At 44.9% G+C, this 18,656-nt stretch overlaps 1 protein-coding gene across 1 annotated transcript in view; it reads right to left on the bottom strand.

The window, feature by feature from the left end:
- SLC5A1 (solute carrier family 5 member 1) overlaps nt 1-13,271 on the bottom strand; it is a gene marked incomplete at both ends in the record, with an annotated part of 51,696 nt that extends 38,425 nt beyond the window's left edge. Inside the window, 2 exons of the mRNA XM_082668234.1 lie at nt 11,369-11,440; nt 13,137-13,271. Coding sequence (XP_082524360.1) covers nt 11,369-11,440; nt 13,137-13,271 — 207 coding nt within the window. The remainder of the gene's footprint in view (nt 1-11,368; nt 11,441-13,136) is intronic.
- Between the last annotated feature and the right edge of the window lie 5,385 nt (nt 13,272-18,656).

The raw sequence follows: 18,656 nt of genomic DNA, 5'->3' as shown, positions 1-18,656 counted from the left end.
TGGTCCAGTGGTTAGGACTCTGCGCTCTCACTGCCGAGGGCCCAGCTTCAATCCCTGGTAGGGGAACTAAGATCCCACAAGCCATGCAGTACGGCCAAAGAAAAAAAATTCTTGGCTCTGCCAGGACAAATTATGTGACCTTGAGCAAGTCATATTACTACCCTGAGCCTCAGTTTTCTCCACTATAAACTGAGGATAAGAATCCTTCTTAGCCTATTTCACAAGGGTGTTCTCTGGCTTAAATGAAGTGACACGTGAGAAATCTTTAGGAAAGTTTTACCCCACAAAGCCATACTAATCAGAAGAAATATTAATGATGCTTTTACATAGCCCGTGTTTTGATGGAGTTCCCTGAATTTCCTTAGACAGAGTGGTCATTTTCTCTTGGAGGGAGCAAGATCTTCATAGCTCAAATGGAAAATACACTCAGCTAATTTCGGGGAACCACTTTCTTTGTTAATGGATCATATAACACCCAGAATGTCCAGAGCTCTGGAGATGGCTTCCTGTTCTCAGCTTCTGTCTTTCCTTTAAGGAATGCTACCAGGATATCTCAGGGCCTCCTCTCCACTACTCTGGGCTGTGCTGGATGCCTCCCTCGAGATATCCTCAGACAGTGGTTCTCAAACTTTGGCATGCACCACAATCTAGACTCAAAATACAGGATGTCCACTTAAATCTGAATTTCAGATAAAAGAATACATTTTTTAGTAAAAGTATGTGCCAATATTGAGTGATACATACTTATACTAAAAAATCATTCACTGTCTGAAATTCAGAGTTAACTGGCCAGCCAGTATTTTTATTTGCTAAATCTGGCAACCCTAGTCAGAATCACCTGGAAGATTTGCTAAACCACAGATGGCTGAGCCCGATCCCCTCAAGTTTCTGATACACTGGTCGAGGTTGGGGTTGGAAATTTTGCATTTCTAACAAGAACCCAAGTTTTTTTTTTTTTTTTTTTGCTGCTGCTGCTGCGGATACCACACTTTGAGAGCTCCGTCCTAGGAGAATAAGAAAGGGAGAGAGGATGACTAACTTACAGTGCCTCCTTGGAGGCCAAGTGTTGGGCCAGGCACTTCATTCACCTTATCTGATCATGCTCACAACAGTCTGTGAAGTGCATATTGTTCTCATCTTCATTTTACAGGTAAGAAGTCTGAGGACAAGAGCAGTGACGTGATTTGCCCAAGGTCCCACAGCCCAATGTGACTTCTGTCCAAAGGACAGAAGAAGAGGCCAGAGCACCACACTGTCTTTCCCCCTTCCTCCCCAGACATTCCCTTCTGAACTTCCCTGAAGGGGCACAATGCAGTCAGACCCCCCAGCCCACCTCATTGACTCATTGTAAATTCAGGAACAGCATGTGTGTGTCTGCATCACACTTGTATTTCGATACTTCCCTCATCCTCTGGGGAACCGGTCTTTAATCTAAATTAACATCTTGGGTCAGGTGGTGGTGGTGGGATGAATTGGGAGATTGGGATTGACATATATACACCAGTATGTATAAAATACATAACTAATAAGAACATGCTGTATAAAAAAATAAAATAGAATAAAATTCAAAAAAATAAAATAAAATAATTTTAAAGACTCCAAAGAGTTTATGAGGATTATATCTATCTATATTTATATTGGAGATATAAAATGAGAAATTGAAAGAATATGTATTTGTGAAATCATTTAAAATAACAATAATAGACTTATTATATGTTAACAAAAAATAACATGTATTAATAAAAAGTGACTCTATTTTCCAAACTAAAAATAAATAAGTTGATTAATTAACATCTTGGTTCCCTTAGTAAGGAATCTTTTCACAGGGGAAGTTTGAAAAGGTTTAATCTTTGACCCTTGCCATCTCGTAGGGATGACATTTCCTGGATTGGGACAGAAGAGAAGGTGGGGCTTACATATTCAGGCTACTTAATTTTGGAGACTCGTAAATATTTAGACACAGGCGTTCTCCAGAGTCATCATAATCTCTGTTTACCCTATGTCAACTCAAAATGGACAATGGTGGCCTTTCACTTATTTTCTTCACGAACTCTCTCTTTGCCCCAACAACCAAAGGGGCGTGAAATCAGGAAACGACTGCCAAAGCTGGCATCTTCCCACAGGCTGTTGGCACAAAAGGGGGGTGAGGTCTTCTGTTGGCATTTATAGGTCAAGGAGGCTGAAGACCAACCCTCTCACCAGCTCAGACGGGCTCATCCTTGGGATCATCAACAACTCAGGGTCGCTCACCTGAAGGGCCTGATCAATATGCATGGTCTCTCCCCTATGCTGGCCCTCTTTCAGTTCCCAAGTATCCCAAGCTCCTCCTCACCTCAGGCCTTTGACAATTCTGTTCCTTCTGCTTGGATCGCTCTTCCCCCAGTCTTCACATGGCTGCCTCCTTCTCATCTTTCAGAGCTCAACCTAAATGCCCAATCCTCAGAAAGGCCTTCCCTGATCCTCTTATGTACATAAAGATTCAAACACATTTCCTTCTTAACCCTCACCACTATTTGTAATTTCAGATACATTTTGTAAGAATGTGTGTCACACACACATACACAAACACACACACACACACACACACACACACACACAAATATATGCCAGCACCTAACACAGAATGTGGCACATAGAAGGTAATCAATATGTAAATGTAGAATGAAATAATAGCAATGCATATATGGATAAATGATTGAATTCACACTTTAAGAAGGAGCATCTGGGGACTTCCCTGGTGGTCCAGTGGCTAAGGCTCCGCGCCTCCAATGCAGGAGGCCTGGGTTAGATCCCTCGTCAGGGAACTAGATCCCACATGCTGCAACTAAGAGTTCGCGTGCTGCAACTAAAGATCCCGCATGCCTCAATGAAGATCCCGCCTGTAGCAGTGAAGATCCCGCGTGCCGCAACTAAGACCTGGAGCAGCTAAATAAATAAATAAATAAACAGAAGGAGGATCTGGAGATGAGATACAATAATAAGGACAATGATGATGATGATGATAAGAATGTCCAACTTGGGTAGTACTAACTGTATACTATTCTAAGAGATTTACATGTATTAACTACTTTAATCCTCAAAACAACCCTGTGAGGTAGGTGCTATGACCTCTATTTTGAAGTTGAGGAAACTGAGTCAGGAGAGGGTAAGTAACTTAGCCAAGGCCACAGAGATAGGAATGGATGGAACTGGGGTTAAGACCAAGGCAGCCTGGATCCGGAGCCTATGCTCTTAACCCCAACTCCAAATCACCTCCCTTGCATACAGTTTATCCAGAACAAACATATAGCTGTAGCCAACTCAAAATGTGCCATGCCACTAGTAGACAGGGAAAGCCCAGACACATTTCTAACATGAACAATCCAAAGACTTCATCATGGCTGATAGTTTCAGCACTCTTCTGACCTCAACCAACTAGAGATATTGATTATAACTTACTTTTCCCTTTCTCTGTTGGCAGAATTGCTAGTGTGTTAGAGAATGTTGGGAAGACAGCCAGAGGGAAAGGAGAAGCCAGGAGCTTAGGTACAAACTAGATGACAGGAACTTGGCTACACACAGTCAACTGAGGCCGCGGAACACAAAGGATACATGGGATGGTGAGTGCCTGTGCATGAATCAGAGAAACTCCTCAAAGGAAACCAAGCCTTGAAGAATTGGAGGGAAATGGGTCCACCAAAGAGAGAGAGGGAAGGATGAGGGGGAGAGAGCAAGAGGAGGAGGAAGGCAGGGGGGAGGAAGAGGAGGAGAAGGAAGAGAAGAAAGAGGAGGAGGAAGAGAAAGAACTGGTCCTTCGAGAGTAAGGCAGTCACTGGCATGCTAAGCAAAAAACTCTCACCACAAATGAGACACAGATATATGGGAACTGACAAGGTTTGCAAAATCTTGACTTAAACTGAGAGAAGCCAAATGTTTGAGAGAGTGAGGAAGCATGGCCACACCAGACTTTACCAAGGAGTCCAATCTGGGCTGAAATCAGGCACCCTAATTAGGGCCAGGCTTGGTTTTCCAGTTTTACTACCATGAGCCAAGAAAAAAAAAAAAAACCTAAAGGAAAAAAATGTTCTGTGTACATAGGAACAGAAACGTGGAGCACTGCTGGAAGCAGCCTTTCACTTGGACTCAGCACCCTCCTAATCTCCTGAATTCTTTCCACCACCTACACAGTGTAGTCACTGCACCAGAGAGCAGAATGCAGGCTGAAGGCTCAGGTGACATTGACAAAGGGATCCAGTATGAGGGTCTGGGGACATATCCCTCTTCTCCCTCTCATTCCTTTAATTCAGCACATACTAGATGCAAGGCCCTGGACTAGGTGGTGGAAGAGATTTAAAAAAAAAAAAAAAAAGATTAAGAAAAACACAGGCTCAACCCTGGGACAAATGAAAGCACACACAGCTACATGCAATCAGAGCAGGAAGACAGGGCCACCTGGACTTGGCAGTCACCCGGTCTTATGAAGGTCAAGTACTTGTCTGTCTCCCATCTCACATCTTCCCAACCCTTGCTCCCTTGGTGAGCTCTCTGCCTCTCCTATGTCCATTCGCCTTGTTCCTGCTCTTCCTCTCTCATTCATGAGTTCTCACCTAGGTATTAGGCCTGCCAGGCTGTTCCAGGCCTCCCGGTGGCCACTCCAGTAGCATCCTAAGTGACTGAACTTTGATCTGATCATTAGGTTTTAGAGACTTAATCAGATACATTTTACTCAAAAGAGTCTAAGAAGTATGAGAAGCTGTCCTCTTTCCTCAGAGAAAATTTCCATCAGGGTCTATGGTCAAACCTAAATGAAAGATTGTCTTGGTTTTCAGAGAAACCTGTAGACTGTACCTATAGATCTCATAAATTTCCATCTCAAAGGATAAGGAAAAAGAGACCTGAGTAACCAGAAGAACAGGGAGAACCCTAGCTCTACTGTTATCTTGTGTGAACTTGGGCAACCCATGGGGTTAATCGTCATTCTTGCTGGATCACTGAGGATTCAATCAGATAGATGATTGAAAAAAGAACAAGAGCTAAACCTGAGAGTTTGTGTGCCAGGTTCTGTTCTGAGACTGAGTGTGCATCCTCAAAACAACCTCAGGTAAGTACTGTTATCTCTGTTATAAGAAAACAAATGTAAGGCACACAGATGTTTAGTAACTCAAACAGGGTCACACAGCTAGTAAGGGGCAGAGGCTGCATTTGAACCCAAGCAGCCTGGCCCAGACCTGAACAAGAGGTCAACAAACTAGAGTCTACGGGCCCAATCTGGCCATCCTCCTTTTTTTATAAATAGAGTTTTACTGGAACACATCCATGCCCATCTATCTATGTATTGTCCATGGCTGCTTTCATGCTACAGCAGCAGAGTTTAGTAGTTGTGACAGAGATATTTACTTTGTGGGCCTCTGCAAAGAAAGTTTGTCAACCCGTGACCTAAACCACTGTGATATACTCCTCTCTGATGATTCTTTAATAGTAAAGGAAGGAAAGAAACTGTGGCTATTGAGAGACACACAGCCATCACATTTCCACTGGCAATGGACTGGCTCGCATGTACACACCCATTTCCTCCATGCTTGTTCCTTCCTCTGTGGTGTGAAATCTCAGCATTTTAGTCCTGGAAGAGGCTTTGAGATCTCAGTCTTACTGTTTCCCACACTGAGAAGACTCTCTGAGACTCAGAGAGGCTGATGATTTGCCTGACGTCACAAATCTAGGACAAAGCAAGTCCTCTGGCTCCTTGTGAGGTCCCCACTCCCTTTAGAATACTTACTTCTGAAGTGTTTGAAAATGCCTTGGGGGTTGTTGAAGGGTTGGCTCAGCCCTGTTGTACTCGCTGCTCCCATGGACCTGGCTCTGCCAGTGGTCCTGGCTGGTGTGACCAAACTCTCTTCCAAAACAAAAGTTCTCCGTGGGGCTGTGTACCTGGGGCTCTATCTCTCTAAGTAATTTCTGCTGCCACTAGCCAAGGCATGGAGAATTTCCCCTTCAAAGCTCACTTTCCTGCTTTCACGTCTCCCACATCCTCAAAGAATCATTATAGCACAGCACCCAGGCAGCTGTTCATCAAAGGCACCAAACCATGGTGCCAGCCCACAATTACATAAGGTTTCATTTCACTCACAAGGTTTCGTGTTTCTCAGTTGGCTTGGCTTGCCTCAATGTGACTCAGGTTTCTGGGGCCCTCCCTGCCTGGCCCTCTTTGTGAGTTGACCTTCCTTTACCCAGCCCTGGAGTCCTTGCTCCTCCTCCCAATGGTCCCTCACTTTTATCCCTAGGCCAAGCACAAACTATTTCTCCCTCTTGGCCTCATTAACTTTTTAAGAACAGGGTCCTTTTCTAGAGTGCCTGGATCTCCACCTGTTACAGGTCACAACTGCCACATTCAAAGTCACTGAAGCCCCCAGGAATGCCCCCCAACTGGCGTCTCCTTTATCCAATCTTCTTTCAGATTTTATGAGCTCTGATTTCCACCTGCTTTTCTCATGGGTGACTATCCAAGCCCTCGGGGCCTCAGGTGTATCAATCCAAGGTCAATACAAGTCCTTTCCTCCTAAAAATCCCCTGGGACTATCCTTCCGAAGTTTCTCTGGTTGCTCACACATCCTACAGCACAAAGCAACAGTGCTAAAGGCAGATGAAGGAGGCAAAGTGTCCCCTTGGAGGCCAAGAGAAATGTCAGCTCCAAGAGCCTGTGGCCTCTGTGATGTCCTCCTTGGGCCAGCACATTTGAGGACAGATATTCTGGTTATAAACTTATAGACCGAAGACAGGCTTAAACTGACTTTGTATTTTAATCCAAAGGGAAATTTAGAAGCATAGTTTTGTGAATTCCCTGGCAGTCCAGTGGTTAAGACTCTGCGCTTCCACTGCAGGGGACACGGGTTCTATTCCTGGTCAGGGAACTACCATCCCGCATGCCCCGCGGCCAAAAAAAAAAAAAAAGAAAAGAAAATACAGAATGTCTTGGCAGGCCCCAATTATCTGCACTACCTATTCAGGTATTTTCCTCTGAATGCCCACCCAGAAGGATCCCCTCCAGCCTGGCCAACATTAGCACAATGGCCTGAGCGAGGACAAGGACGGCTGGGAGAGGCACGCATCCACCCAAGAGAGGTCCCCAAACCTCTCCTCCCCACCAGGGTGTGGGTCCCTCAAATGTCCCTAAAACCTTGGGGGGGGGTGCCCCATATTTCCCACGCACGTGCTTCTCCTTTGCACCCAGAAGTGCAATTGAACTGGTCAAACCACATGTTCCAATTTGGGGACTGCAGAAGGCAGCCGTATCCATTTAAAAAAAAAAAGAAAGAAATATATTCTTTCTGAAATATAGTTTTGATGCAGTTTAAACTATTTTTCAATTTTGGAGAGAAAGTAGTTTGATTTGCATTTTCTTGCATGCCTTGTTGTTCTTTCAAGTGTGTACTACAATAGTTTTAAAATCATTTTAAATTTTAGAATGGAAATCATCATGCTTATTTTTCTTCTAAATTAGCAGTTTTTAAATTTTGTAAGTCAGCAGAACCTTGCCCTCAAACAAAATCTTAGCAGATTCCCCTCATATAAAATAAATAAAAGACGGGTTGCTGGGAAGGAGAGTGAGGGCAGCCCCTGAGGCATTTCTACAGCGCTTAAGAGTTGTAGTGAACATATTTTTAAAGACTGCTACCGGGGAGGGGGAAGGGTAAGCTGGGACGAAGTGAGAAATAGCACTGACATATATACACTACCAAATGTAAAATAGATGGCTAGTGGGAAGCAGCTGCATAGCACAGGGAGATCAGTTCAGTGCTTTGTGACCACCTAGAGGGGTGGGATAGGGAGGGTGGGAGGGAGATGCAAGAGGGAGGGGATATGAGGATATATGTATACATATAGCTGATTCACTTTGTTATACAGCAGAAACGAACACAACATTGTAAAGCAATTATACTCCAATAAAGATGTAAAAAAAATAAAAGATAAAAACTACTACCTTAGAATATAACCATACTTTACTGAATCAAAAACACCAACTATTGTAAGACATACCACGGAGCACGAAGAAGAAAAAACATTGCCACTTAAAGTATGGCATGCCACTAACTGTCAGACACAGTCAATCTCAGAACTGTAAAAATGCGGTCAATGTGTAGCTGGAATTGATGACTTACAGTAGTATAAATAAATTACATATAAATTGTGTTCATATACTCACACAATGTGAAAGTTAAATTTAAGTGATGTGGTAGCAATATCTTCACATAAATGCTAGCTTCCATTTACTGGGCACCAGACAAGTGCCAGCTGGGGCGTTGCCCTGACACTTTTTTTTTTTTTTAACATCTTTATTGGAGTATAATTGCTTTGCAATGGTATGTTAGTTTCTGCTTTATAACAAAGTGAATCAGTTATACATATACATATGTTCCCACATCTCTTCCCTCTTGCGTCTCCCTCCCTCCCACCCTCCCTATCCCACCCCTCTAGGTGGTCACAAACCACCAAGCTGATCTCCCTGTGCTATGCGGCTGCTTCCCACTAGCTATCTATTTTACGTTTGGTAGTGTATATATGTCCATGCCACTCTCTCTCTTTGTCACAGCTTACCCTTCCCCCTCCTCATATCCTCAAGTCCATTCTCTAGTAGGTCTGTGAACATTAACAAATGGAAGGAAGGTTAAGAGCGTCAGGGCATCTTAGGGGTAAGATGCCCTGACGCTCTTAACCTTCCTTCCATTTGTTAATGTCCCCATTTACTGAGCACCTGCCAAGCACAGTGTTGAGTGCTGCACATGCATAATCTCATTTAATCCTGACAAGAACCCTCCAAAGTACATATTATTCTCCTATTTTATAGAGGGAGGAACTGAAGCTCAGGGAAGTTCAGTGACTTCCCCAAGGTCATACAACTAGTAAATGAGGCAGGTCAGATGAGCTGACTTCAAAGCCCATACTCATTCTACTCTAGAATTTTCTAGAATTAGAGCATTTTCAGAGTTGGGAGGGACTTAGAGGTCATTGTATCCCCATTCAAGAATCCCCCTTGCCAGGATCCCTAATAGATGTTGATATTCTCGGTAAATCTGACCATATAGGGAAGAGTCTACCCAAACCAGTGATTATCAAGCCTGCCTGATCATCAAAAGCACCTGGTAAGCTTTTTTTAAATGCAGATTCTTGGGGCCCTCTTCCAAGGTTTTTTCATCTAGTAGGTCTGGAGTGAGGCTCAGGAATCTGTATTTTTAGAAAGCACATCCAGGTGACTCAGATACACGGGCAGGTTTATGAACCATTAACGTAATCTCGTGAAACCTTAGATGGAAACTGTTGTTGGAGGAAGAAAAGTCAAATTTCAGCCTCATCAAGGAAACAGGGACTTCTGCACAAAAGCGGAATGATGTCATGTTTCTCTGTTGGTTAGAATAATCCGAGACATGAGTAAGGAAAACAACACCCACCGGAAACCCCACATTATCTGTTTTGGGTGGGGCTAATCCTCTCATCACCCAACTCTCAGCCCAGATCCAAACCCAGGTGCCATCAGGAAGAAAGACATCATCACTGGTTAAGATGTGATGTGTTCCCAGGCCTAGCCCAAAATGTATATCTCCTACGGGTGGTTCTGCCCCATGCCTCTGCCTTCTTGTTGGCTTCTCCAAGACCCAGAGATTGGAAGCTAAGGCCTTATCCCCAATAAATCAGCCCTAGAAAATTTACATGAAGAGATATGAGTTTCCTGTTAAAGAGGGAGGAAGGAAGAGAAAAGAGGTCAGGATGCAAACCAAGGCTGGATAAACATCCTGGATGGCAGGCTTACTCTTGGGGGCATTGAAGCATTAGATGGGGTGGGGATACACTTGTTTCTTAACAACTAAAGTAAACTTCAAGGTCCTATTCAGTTTTCTAATTCAGAAAATCTCAAGTCCACTGAGATTTCATGCCAGCCTTGGCTGTGAAATCTGTACAGCAGCACTGTCCAATAGAACTTTCTAAAATGATGGAAATGTGCTAGATCTGCAGTGTCCAATATGGTGGCTACCATCTACATGTAGCTATTAAGCACTTGAAATATGGCTAGTGTGACTGAGGAAACAAATTATTTATCTTATTTTAATTTCAATTTAAAAAGCCAATGTGATTAGTGGCTACCATATTGGACAGTGCAGTTCTAGAGGAACTACTCCAACCTTGCCTTGAACTTTGTGATCAGAGCTGCCTATCCAACACCAGCTTTTAGGAAAGCACCAAAGTCCAAAGCATGAGAAGATAAAATGTGTCAGGAGAGACCACCATGAGGGACCCAACACAGAAGTCAGCATCTGCCCAGTATTCTTGGCCAAGGGTAAAGCAGAAATGACTTCAGGGATAACATTAGCAACTGTGAAGATGCCAAATATTAAAATCCATCCCCAAATAGCTGATCAAAGGCCAAGTGCAGGAAGTGGCATGATTTCCTCCTACCTTCCCTCTGTTCTGTGTATACGACAGTGACAATCTTCACTTTCTTGCTTCTCTTCCTCCATAGCTGTCGCTCTCTTCTCATTGTATGTACATTTCATTACCCCTGCCCCTTTCACCAGTCAGTCCTGCTTGTATCTTACGCCCAAAGAATTTCACAATTTGGCCAATCTGGTCAACCAGTAGTTTCGATGAGAACTTTGGATTGAAATAATCATTGGGCTGACTGATAACCCAGCAGAGCCCTGTGCTGTTAGGATGGAAGGGCCCTTCCAGTTTCTCTTCCACCCATGCACACGTCCTTTGATTGGGATACTTCTGCCTATGTGCAAGTGTCAGGGAAAACACCTCACGTTTATACAAAATACAAAATCCACCAAGAGATGAGGAAAACTGTAACTGGGGACAGTAGGGGGCTCCTTCTCCAGCCACTCTACAAATGTTTATTGAGGGCCTCCTGTGTATCAGGCACTGTGTTAGGCTCCTGAGGTAGGAGAGATAAAGTCTCTCCTCTGTGGGTTTTAAGTAGCAAAAAGGTAGCAAAAGAGCTACTATTTATTGAGTTTCCACCCCACAAGCAGTCTCCGCTTCTCATCATACTCCTGGAAGGCAAGTATTACCAACTCCCATTTTATAGAAAGAGAAGTGGAATCTCAGACTTGCCCAAGATCACCTCGGACTGTGTGCTCTTTTTGCTTCTCCACGCTGTCCTCCTTGTGAAGTCTTTCCTCTGTTTATCCCTTGAAAAACTTCCAAGTGTTATTTATTTAAAGGCTATTCCCTTACTGCAAGAGATTAAGGGTGCCCAGAGACCTGGAGAGCAGGTGACCCATTATCAGGGATCTAAGGCAAGAAGAAAGAATAACCATCACCCAAAGCCAACAAGAAAATGGCCTCCTATGGGGAATATCGTGGTTCAGCAAATAGTATTTCAGAGAAAACTTACCGGCCACCACACCATACTTCGTCCTGCCAGGAAGAAGCCTCCAACAGTCCCACGATTAGTGGAAAACATGGCCTGGGGAGGAAGTGTCAAAAATTTAATAGAAAACTAGAACGGAGTAACCTTGCCAGCCAAGAGGATCACCCCCATCCCCCATATACTTGCACTTTCTTCAACCCACTTCACTTTCTGAAACACTTCCACATTCCTTACTTCCTTGAAGCTCAGAAGACGGAGGCAGGAACCTATATTTGACAGGCAATTAACACAGATTTGTTGAGCCCCCTGTGCCCTAGGCAGTGCCAAGGAGAGCATGGCTCAGATATTTCTGGACTCCTGGCAGGGAGGCTTCCATAGGCCATAGTCTTAGGGCCTCTGTAGTGGTTTTTCTGGGAATAGCAAGGGGACCAACAGCCCCAAGGAGCAGGGGAGGTAGCTAGGGCTGAAACAAAAAAAAGTTCCAAGGAATCAGGCTCTGAAAGTTGGTCAGGGAAAGACCATTCTGAAGGTCATTCTGAAGACTCCTAGAGTCCATAAGGAGCTTTCAGATACATCTCTGCAGATCCTCACAGCCACGTGGGGTGTCATAAGAACAGGTAAGATTGTACGCATTGCACATTTGAATAAACTGAGACTGAGTGGGGTTACCAACATCGCAAGGCTGGCATGTGTCACAGCCAGTGCTAAACCTGAGAACCCTGGCTCCTGGCTGGACTTTCCACCATGTCTGGGAAGCTGAGAGTACTGAGCAAGAATCAGCCACACAGATTCCTTGTGACACTTTAGGCTTTCAGTCACATCTGGTTTCTACAATTATTTTTTTCTTTTTAAAAATCAACACTTCCTTTTATCTCTAAAAAAAATCTCTTGGCCATGAAGGGGTTAATGCCCACCCTCCTCTACTCTAAGTCAAACGACTTCAACCACCTGCTAGCACCTCAGCCTCCTGGCCTGCGGTCCCTCATGAAAGCCTTTGAGAGTGACTGGAATATGTTCACACTTAAAAATACCTCTCTTCCAGTTGCTAGGTGTGCCGACGTCTGTCACAAGTGAAATTTCCAAGTTCAAGACTGCTAAGAACAAGTTTCTCTGGTTTGGTGTGTCCCCATAGTCCCAAAAGGGAGCCACACGCATTTCCCTCTCCCCAGCACCAGGCCACCCTCCAGTCTTCCTCCTCCTCCTCCTCTTCCTGGGCCCAGCTTTTCAGCTCTCACTCACTCCAGCCCCTAGATCCCAGGGCACAAGACCTCTCCCAGGTGGGGGACGCAGGGCAGCCCCTCTGCCTTGGGCTGCCCCAAAGCACCTGCAGCTGGCAGAGGCTGGTGTCCTTCTGGATCTACCCTGCTTCTTTCCCCTCTGAAACTGGATGACTAAGAGGCAGGACAGTAGTCACCTTCCTGGGGCTCATTTCCCAAGCCCTGGGATCCTTCCTGCAGCTACCAGCTGGTCCTCTCCTGCCCCTCACACCCCCAGCCCCCAGCCTCTCCAATCTCTCACTCTCCTTCTCTGCTCACAGAGCCGGGGTGGGGGAGCCTCCTCAGGCACTGGCCAGCACCCCCACTTCTGCTCACCCTTGCTTGGCCCCTCACCTCACACGGTGCCCCCTGAACTCCTCTCAAACATTTCCAAGTCATTTCCACCCGGCTCCACACACCCTTCAGCCCACCTTCCCCTCCTTGCAGTTCACCAAGGCGGTGGCTCCTCCGTGTGCCCCCTCCTCCCTCCCCTTGGCCCTTGCCACCTCAGCCCGCGTTTCAGGACCCCTACATACCCACAGCCCGACAGCCATCACCACCACGAAGTAGACAACAATGACAGAGATGTCGGCCGCATTGCGGATGCGCTCATAGGCCTTGAGGGGCTCGGCGGTGGCAGAGGTCGCAGGGCTCCAGGTACTACTGTCCATGACGGCAGCCGCAATGCGTCCCTCCAGCCCAGGCCGCTCGCTCCTTATATGGTCTCCGGGTTAATGATCAGTCCCGGGGAGGGGATCCGTGAAGTCTGGCAGCAGTGCTGTCTTGCAGGAGCCCCAGCGCTGCGCCGTCGGGGAGCAGCTCTGAGTGCACAACAAGGAGGAGCTGGCAGAGCTTTGGCGGTGAGGTGGGCGGGTAGATAAGCACTCTCCCTCAAGTGGGGTGGGGCCGGCCAGGGAGTGGTGCCCTCCTAGCACAAAGGCCCACTGTGCTCCCGCACCGGCACTGGGCACGGGGCAGCTTCACCTGGGCTGCTGTGTGGCAACACCCAGGCCAGGGCTCCAGCGGCTCCATTGAGGAGCCAGGCTTCCTGGTGCTGGGGGCCTAGAAGCTTCAGATCACCTGCCACCTGCTGTTGGACCAATCTTGTATTCTCTGTGGACCTGGCTTCTCCATGTGTAAAATGAGTGCGGGACTGTTCCAGGAATCAGCCAAGTTCTTGGCCTCCATGGAGAACATTCTGGTGAGAACCAGAAGTTGCTGGATGTTGCTGGAAGAAAATTCAGCATGATGGCAGTATCTTGGCCACTCATGGGTGAGTGGGATGACCACTCACCCATCCACCTTTCTGCCTCTCCCTCTACAGCCTGCAGCGCCAAGGGGTACTGTTACCCCAGCTGTAAGGAAGAAGGAACTGAGACTGGGGAAAAGGATCCCCCTGGGAGCTATTTCCTTGCCCTGTGCCTCACCCAGTAACGTTATTTGGGGCCCTTCCAAGGCAGGTGGGAGGGAGGAAAGATACTACAGAATCCCTTCCAAGGAACTCATCAAACCCTAGCTCTTTCTGGGGGCTCAGCCTACCCATCTGGAAACACATGTCTAATTTGGAAGTCAAGGCTCAGAAGAGAGATGACTGTGAGAAGAGGCACAACTCACCAAAGGTCACACAGTGAGCCAGTGACAGAGGTGACCATGCAGCCCAGACCAAGGCAGCCCTAGTTCAGAGGAGGGTTGGGATGCTCTCAGGGGCTGGTGCTGGAGGTCCCAGAGCAGCCACTTTGGAGAGGGGACCCTTGCTAGGTGATGAGGTGAGGGAGGGGGAAGGACCATCCAAACCCGCCAGGATGCTATTCTGCCTCAGGCCCTCCCTGCCCACCACCAGACATCCATCCACTGCTTAAAGTCAAGCAGCCCATTCCTTTGCACCTTGTTGCCTCTGAGGGCCACTGCCCTCCTGCCTCTTCAGTGCTTGTTTGTCCCCACTTCCCCCACCCATCCCCCAGGACTGTAAACTGTATAAGGGCCCATCATAACACCTGCCCACAGGAAGAAAAAGTTCCCCATTTGGGGATCTTGGAAGCAGGGGCTCTTCACCGTGGATGCCTCCCATGACCTAGAGCTCAGCAGTCAGCCACAGCTTGGAGCAGCTTGCCTTCCATCTGTGTCCACTGGTTCCCGCATTCAGCAAAGCTTTTTCACCTGACTCTGCCAAGCAGAGTCTCTGCCCTCAGGGAACTTCCAGTCTGGTCTGGAAATGAGCTCACCCACAGGAAAAGTCCAGCCTTTAACCACCAGCTGCAGGCTGCCAGCCCATGCCCGGTTCTAAAAGTGAAGTCTGTGGAAATGAGCAAATCCAAAGCGTGAGTGGGAGGAAGGCTTGGAAGTGCTAAAGGACCTCAAAGGAGGGACCAAGCTGTTCTTTGATCTTTCTAGGACAGCAGAACATAGGTGGCCAGAGAAGGAAAGGGATGGGTGGCAGCCAAGGAGAGACCATAAAAGGCATTCATTCATTCATTCACTCTTACAACAAAAGAGCAGCTTCTATGTGCCAGGTCATGTGCAATGACTCTAGGGATACAGCTGTGAACAAGACTCACAGGGCTCTTACCTTCCTCACAGGGCTTCCAGCCCAGTAAGGGAAACAGACCATCATCAAAGATGAGACAAATCATATACCACAATGTTCACTGCAGCTCTATTTACAATAACCAGGACATGGAAGCAATCTAAGTGTCCATCGACAGATGAATGGATAAAGAAGATGTGGCACATATATACAGTGGAATATTACTCAGCCATTAAAAAAACGAAATTGAGTTATTTGTAGTGAGGTGGATGGACCTAGAGTCTGTCATAGAGAGTGAAGTAAGTCAAAAAGAGAAAAACAAATACCATATGCTAACACAGATATATGGAATCTAAAAAAAAAAAAAAGGTTAGGAAGAACCTAGGGGCAGGAGAGGAATAAAGACGCAGACATAGAGAATGGACTTGAGGACATAGGGAGAGGGAAGGGTAAGCTGGGACGAAGTGAGAGAGTGGCATGGACTTATATACACTACCAAATGTAAAATATATAGCTAGTGGGAAGCAGCCGCATAGCACAGGGAGATCAGCTCGGTGCTTTGTGACCACTTAGAGGGCTGGGAATAGTGAGAATGCGAGGGAGACGCAAGAGGGAGGAGATATGAGGATACACGTATATGTATAGCTGATTCACTTTGTTATAAAGCAGAAGCAGAAACTAACACACCACTGTAAAGCAATTATACTCCAATAAAGATGTTTTAAAAAGAATATCCTTCCTTTTAAAGGCTGAATCATTCCATTATGTAAATAGACCACATGTTGTTTATCCATTCATTTACTAATGGACATTTGGGTTGCTTTCACCTTTCAGCCATTGTGACTAATGCTGCTATGGAATGGGTGTGGAGGTATTTTTTGATCCTCTTTCAAATAAGAGCAATCACAGGATGGGTGGGTGGATGGATGGATGGACGGATGGATGGATGGATGAATAGTGGATGGATGGGTGGATTGATGGGTGATAGATGGATTGATAGAAAAGTGAAAGAGCTCCAAACTGAATTAAATCTGTTTCCTGTCCTGTTTGTCACACTTTCTACCTGCATGACACACCGGACATCAGAGATATTGTGACATAACAGTGACCCCGTTGTAACAATGGCAGTAGGATTGAGTTAAAGGGAATTTCAAAATACTTATAAAGATGAGTAACTGTGCTATTTCATGATCACAGTTGGCATGTATCAGTAAAAGGATTATATATTTACAAGACCTTAAGGTATTGCTGACTAAGAAGAATGGGATTTCCCAGAGTGGTAATCCTAGGAAGGAAGGGAGTATTCAAGTTGGGTGAAACTCACACTCAGTATCAAATGTGGAACAACCATAACATCAGTCAAAACAGCAGAAACAGAGTCACTGAAAATTCAGGACCTTGAGCCACAGATGATGCTGGCAGTGAATGGATCCAAGATGCAAAGAACTGGGCAAAAATGAAGAGTATAGAGAGGATATTTTTGAGAATACTGAGCTCCGCTCTAAACTGGCCCATAGGATTTGTTTATCCTTAGTCTCACCATCCACAGCAATGTAAGAACCAATCCTAACAGAAAAATGAACAAAAAATACAAACAGTTCATATAAAAGAAAATACAGGATTTCCTTGGTGGCGCAGGGGTTAAAAATCTGCCTGCCAGTGCAGGGGACACGGGTTCGAGCCCTGGTGCGGAAAGATCCCACATGCCACGCAGCAGCAAAGCCTGTGAGCCACAACTACTGAGCCCGAGTACCACAACTACTGAAGCCTGCAAGCCTAGAGTCCGTGCTCTGCAACAAGAGAAGCCACCACAATGAGAAGCCCACGCACCACAATGAAGAGTAGCCCCTGCTCACTGCAACTAGAGAAAGCCTGCATACAACAACGAAGACCCAACGCAACCAAAAATAAAAATTTTTTTAAAAAAAGAAAATACAAATGGCACATAAACATACTAAAAGATACCCAGTCTCTCTCTAATAAAGTACATGGAAATTAAAACTACAGTAAGATACTATTTTTTACCTATCAGACTGGAAAAAAATCACAAATAAATTGATAATACATTGAGTCATAGAGGAAACATTTACTCTCACACATTACAGGTGAAAGTATAAATTGGTACCAACTTTAACAGAGTAATTTGAGAACATCTATCAAAATTATATCAAGAGAATGAGGAGACAAGTCACAGACTGGGAGACGATATTTGTAAAAGACACATCTGATAAAGAACTGTTAACCAAACCTATACAAAGAACTTTTAAAACTTAACAAAAAGAAAATGAACAACTCGATTTGAAAATGGGCAAAAGGTCTCAACAGACACCTGTTCAAATATACAGATATATCTTCTGACATACAAATAAGCATATGAAAAGATGCTCAACATCATATGTCATTGGAGAATTGCAAATTAAAACAATGAGATACCACGACACACCTAACAACAGGACCAAAATCCGAAACACTGACAACACCAAATGCTGACAAGAATGTGGAACAACAGAAACTCTCATTCATTGCTGGTGAGAATGTAAATTGGTGCACCCACTTTGGATGATAGTTTGGCAGTTTCTTACAAAACCAAACATAGTCCTACCATACAATCCAGTAACTGTGCTCCTAGGTATTTACCCAAAGGAGGTGAAAACATGTTTGCACACAAACCTGCACACGGATATTTATAGCATGATTGCTAAAACTTGGAAACAACCAAAATGTCCTTTAGTAAGTGGTACATCCAAACAATGGAATATTATTCAGTGATAAAAACAAATATTCTATCAAGCCAAGAAAAGACATGGAGGAATGTTAAATGTATATTAATGAGTAAAAGAAGTCAATCTGAAAAGGCTATATATATACTGTGTAATTCCAACTATATGACATTCTGGAAAAGGCAAAACTATGGAAACAGTAAAAAAAGATCAGTGATTGCCAGGGTTTAGACAGCAAAGGGAGATGAATAGAAGAATACAGATAATTTTTAAGGCAGTGAAATTATTCTGTATGATACTCTAGTTGTAGATACATGTCATTATCTATTTATCAAAACTCATAGAATGTGCAATGCCAAGAGTGAGCCGTAATGTGAACTATGGACTTTGGATGATAATGAAGTATCAATGTAGATTAATTGATTCTAACAAATGTACCATTCTGGTGCAGAATGTTGACAGTGACAGAGGCTGTGCATGGAGGGAGGGGGATATGGTAACTCAGTACTTCCAGCTCAATTTTGCTGTGAACCTAAAACTGCTCTAAAAAAATAAAATCTATTTAAAAATTTTATATTCACATACGCTTTGACCTTTTTTTCCTAAGAATTTATGCTACAGATAGGCTTACATAAGGGCAAATGACCTATGTTCTAAGTTATTTATTGCAGCACTATTTGTAACGGGCAAAGATTAGAAGCAACCTAAATCCATCCATAAAGGATTGGTTAAATATATTACAGTTTATCCACTTAATGGAATAATAATATGCAGCCATTAAAAATAAAAAAGAGGGACTTCCCTGGTGGCAC

Source organism: Grampus griseus, assembly GCF_964374135.1.
Source record: "Grampus griseus genome assembly, chromosome: 12".
NCBI lineage: Eukaryota > Metazoa > Chordata > Mammalia > Artiodactyla > Delphinidae > Grampus > Grampus griseus.
Note: the sequence above shows the minus strand (reverse complement) of the source record. Positions and strands in the feature narration are given on the sequence as shown.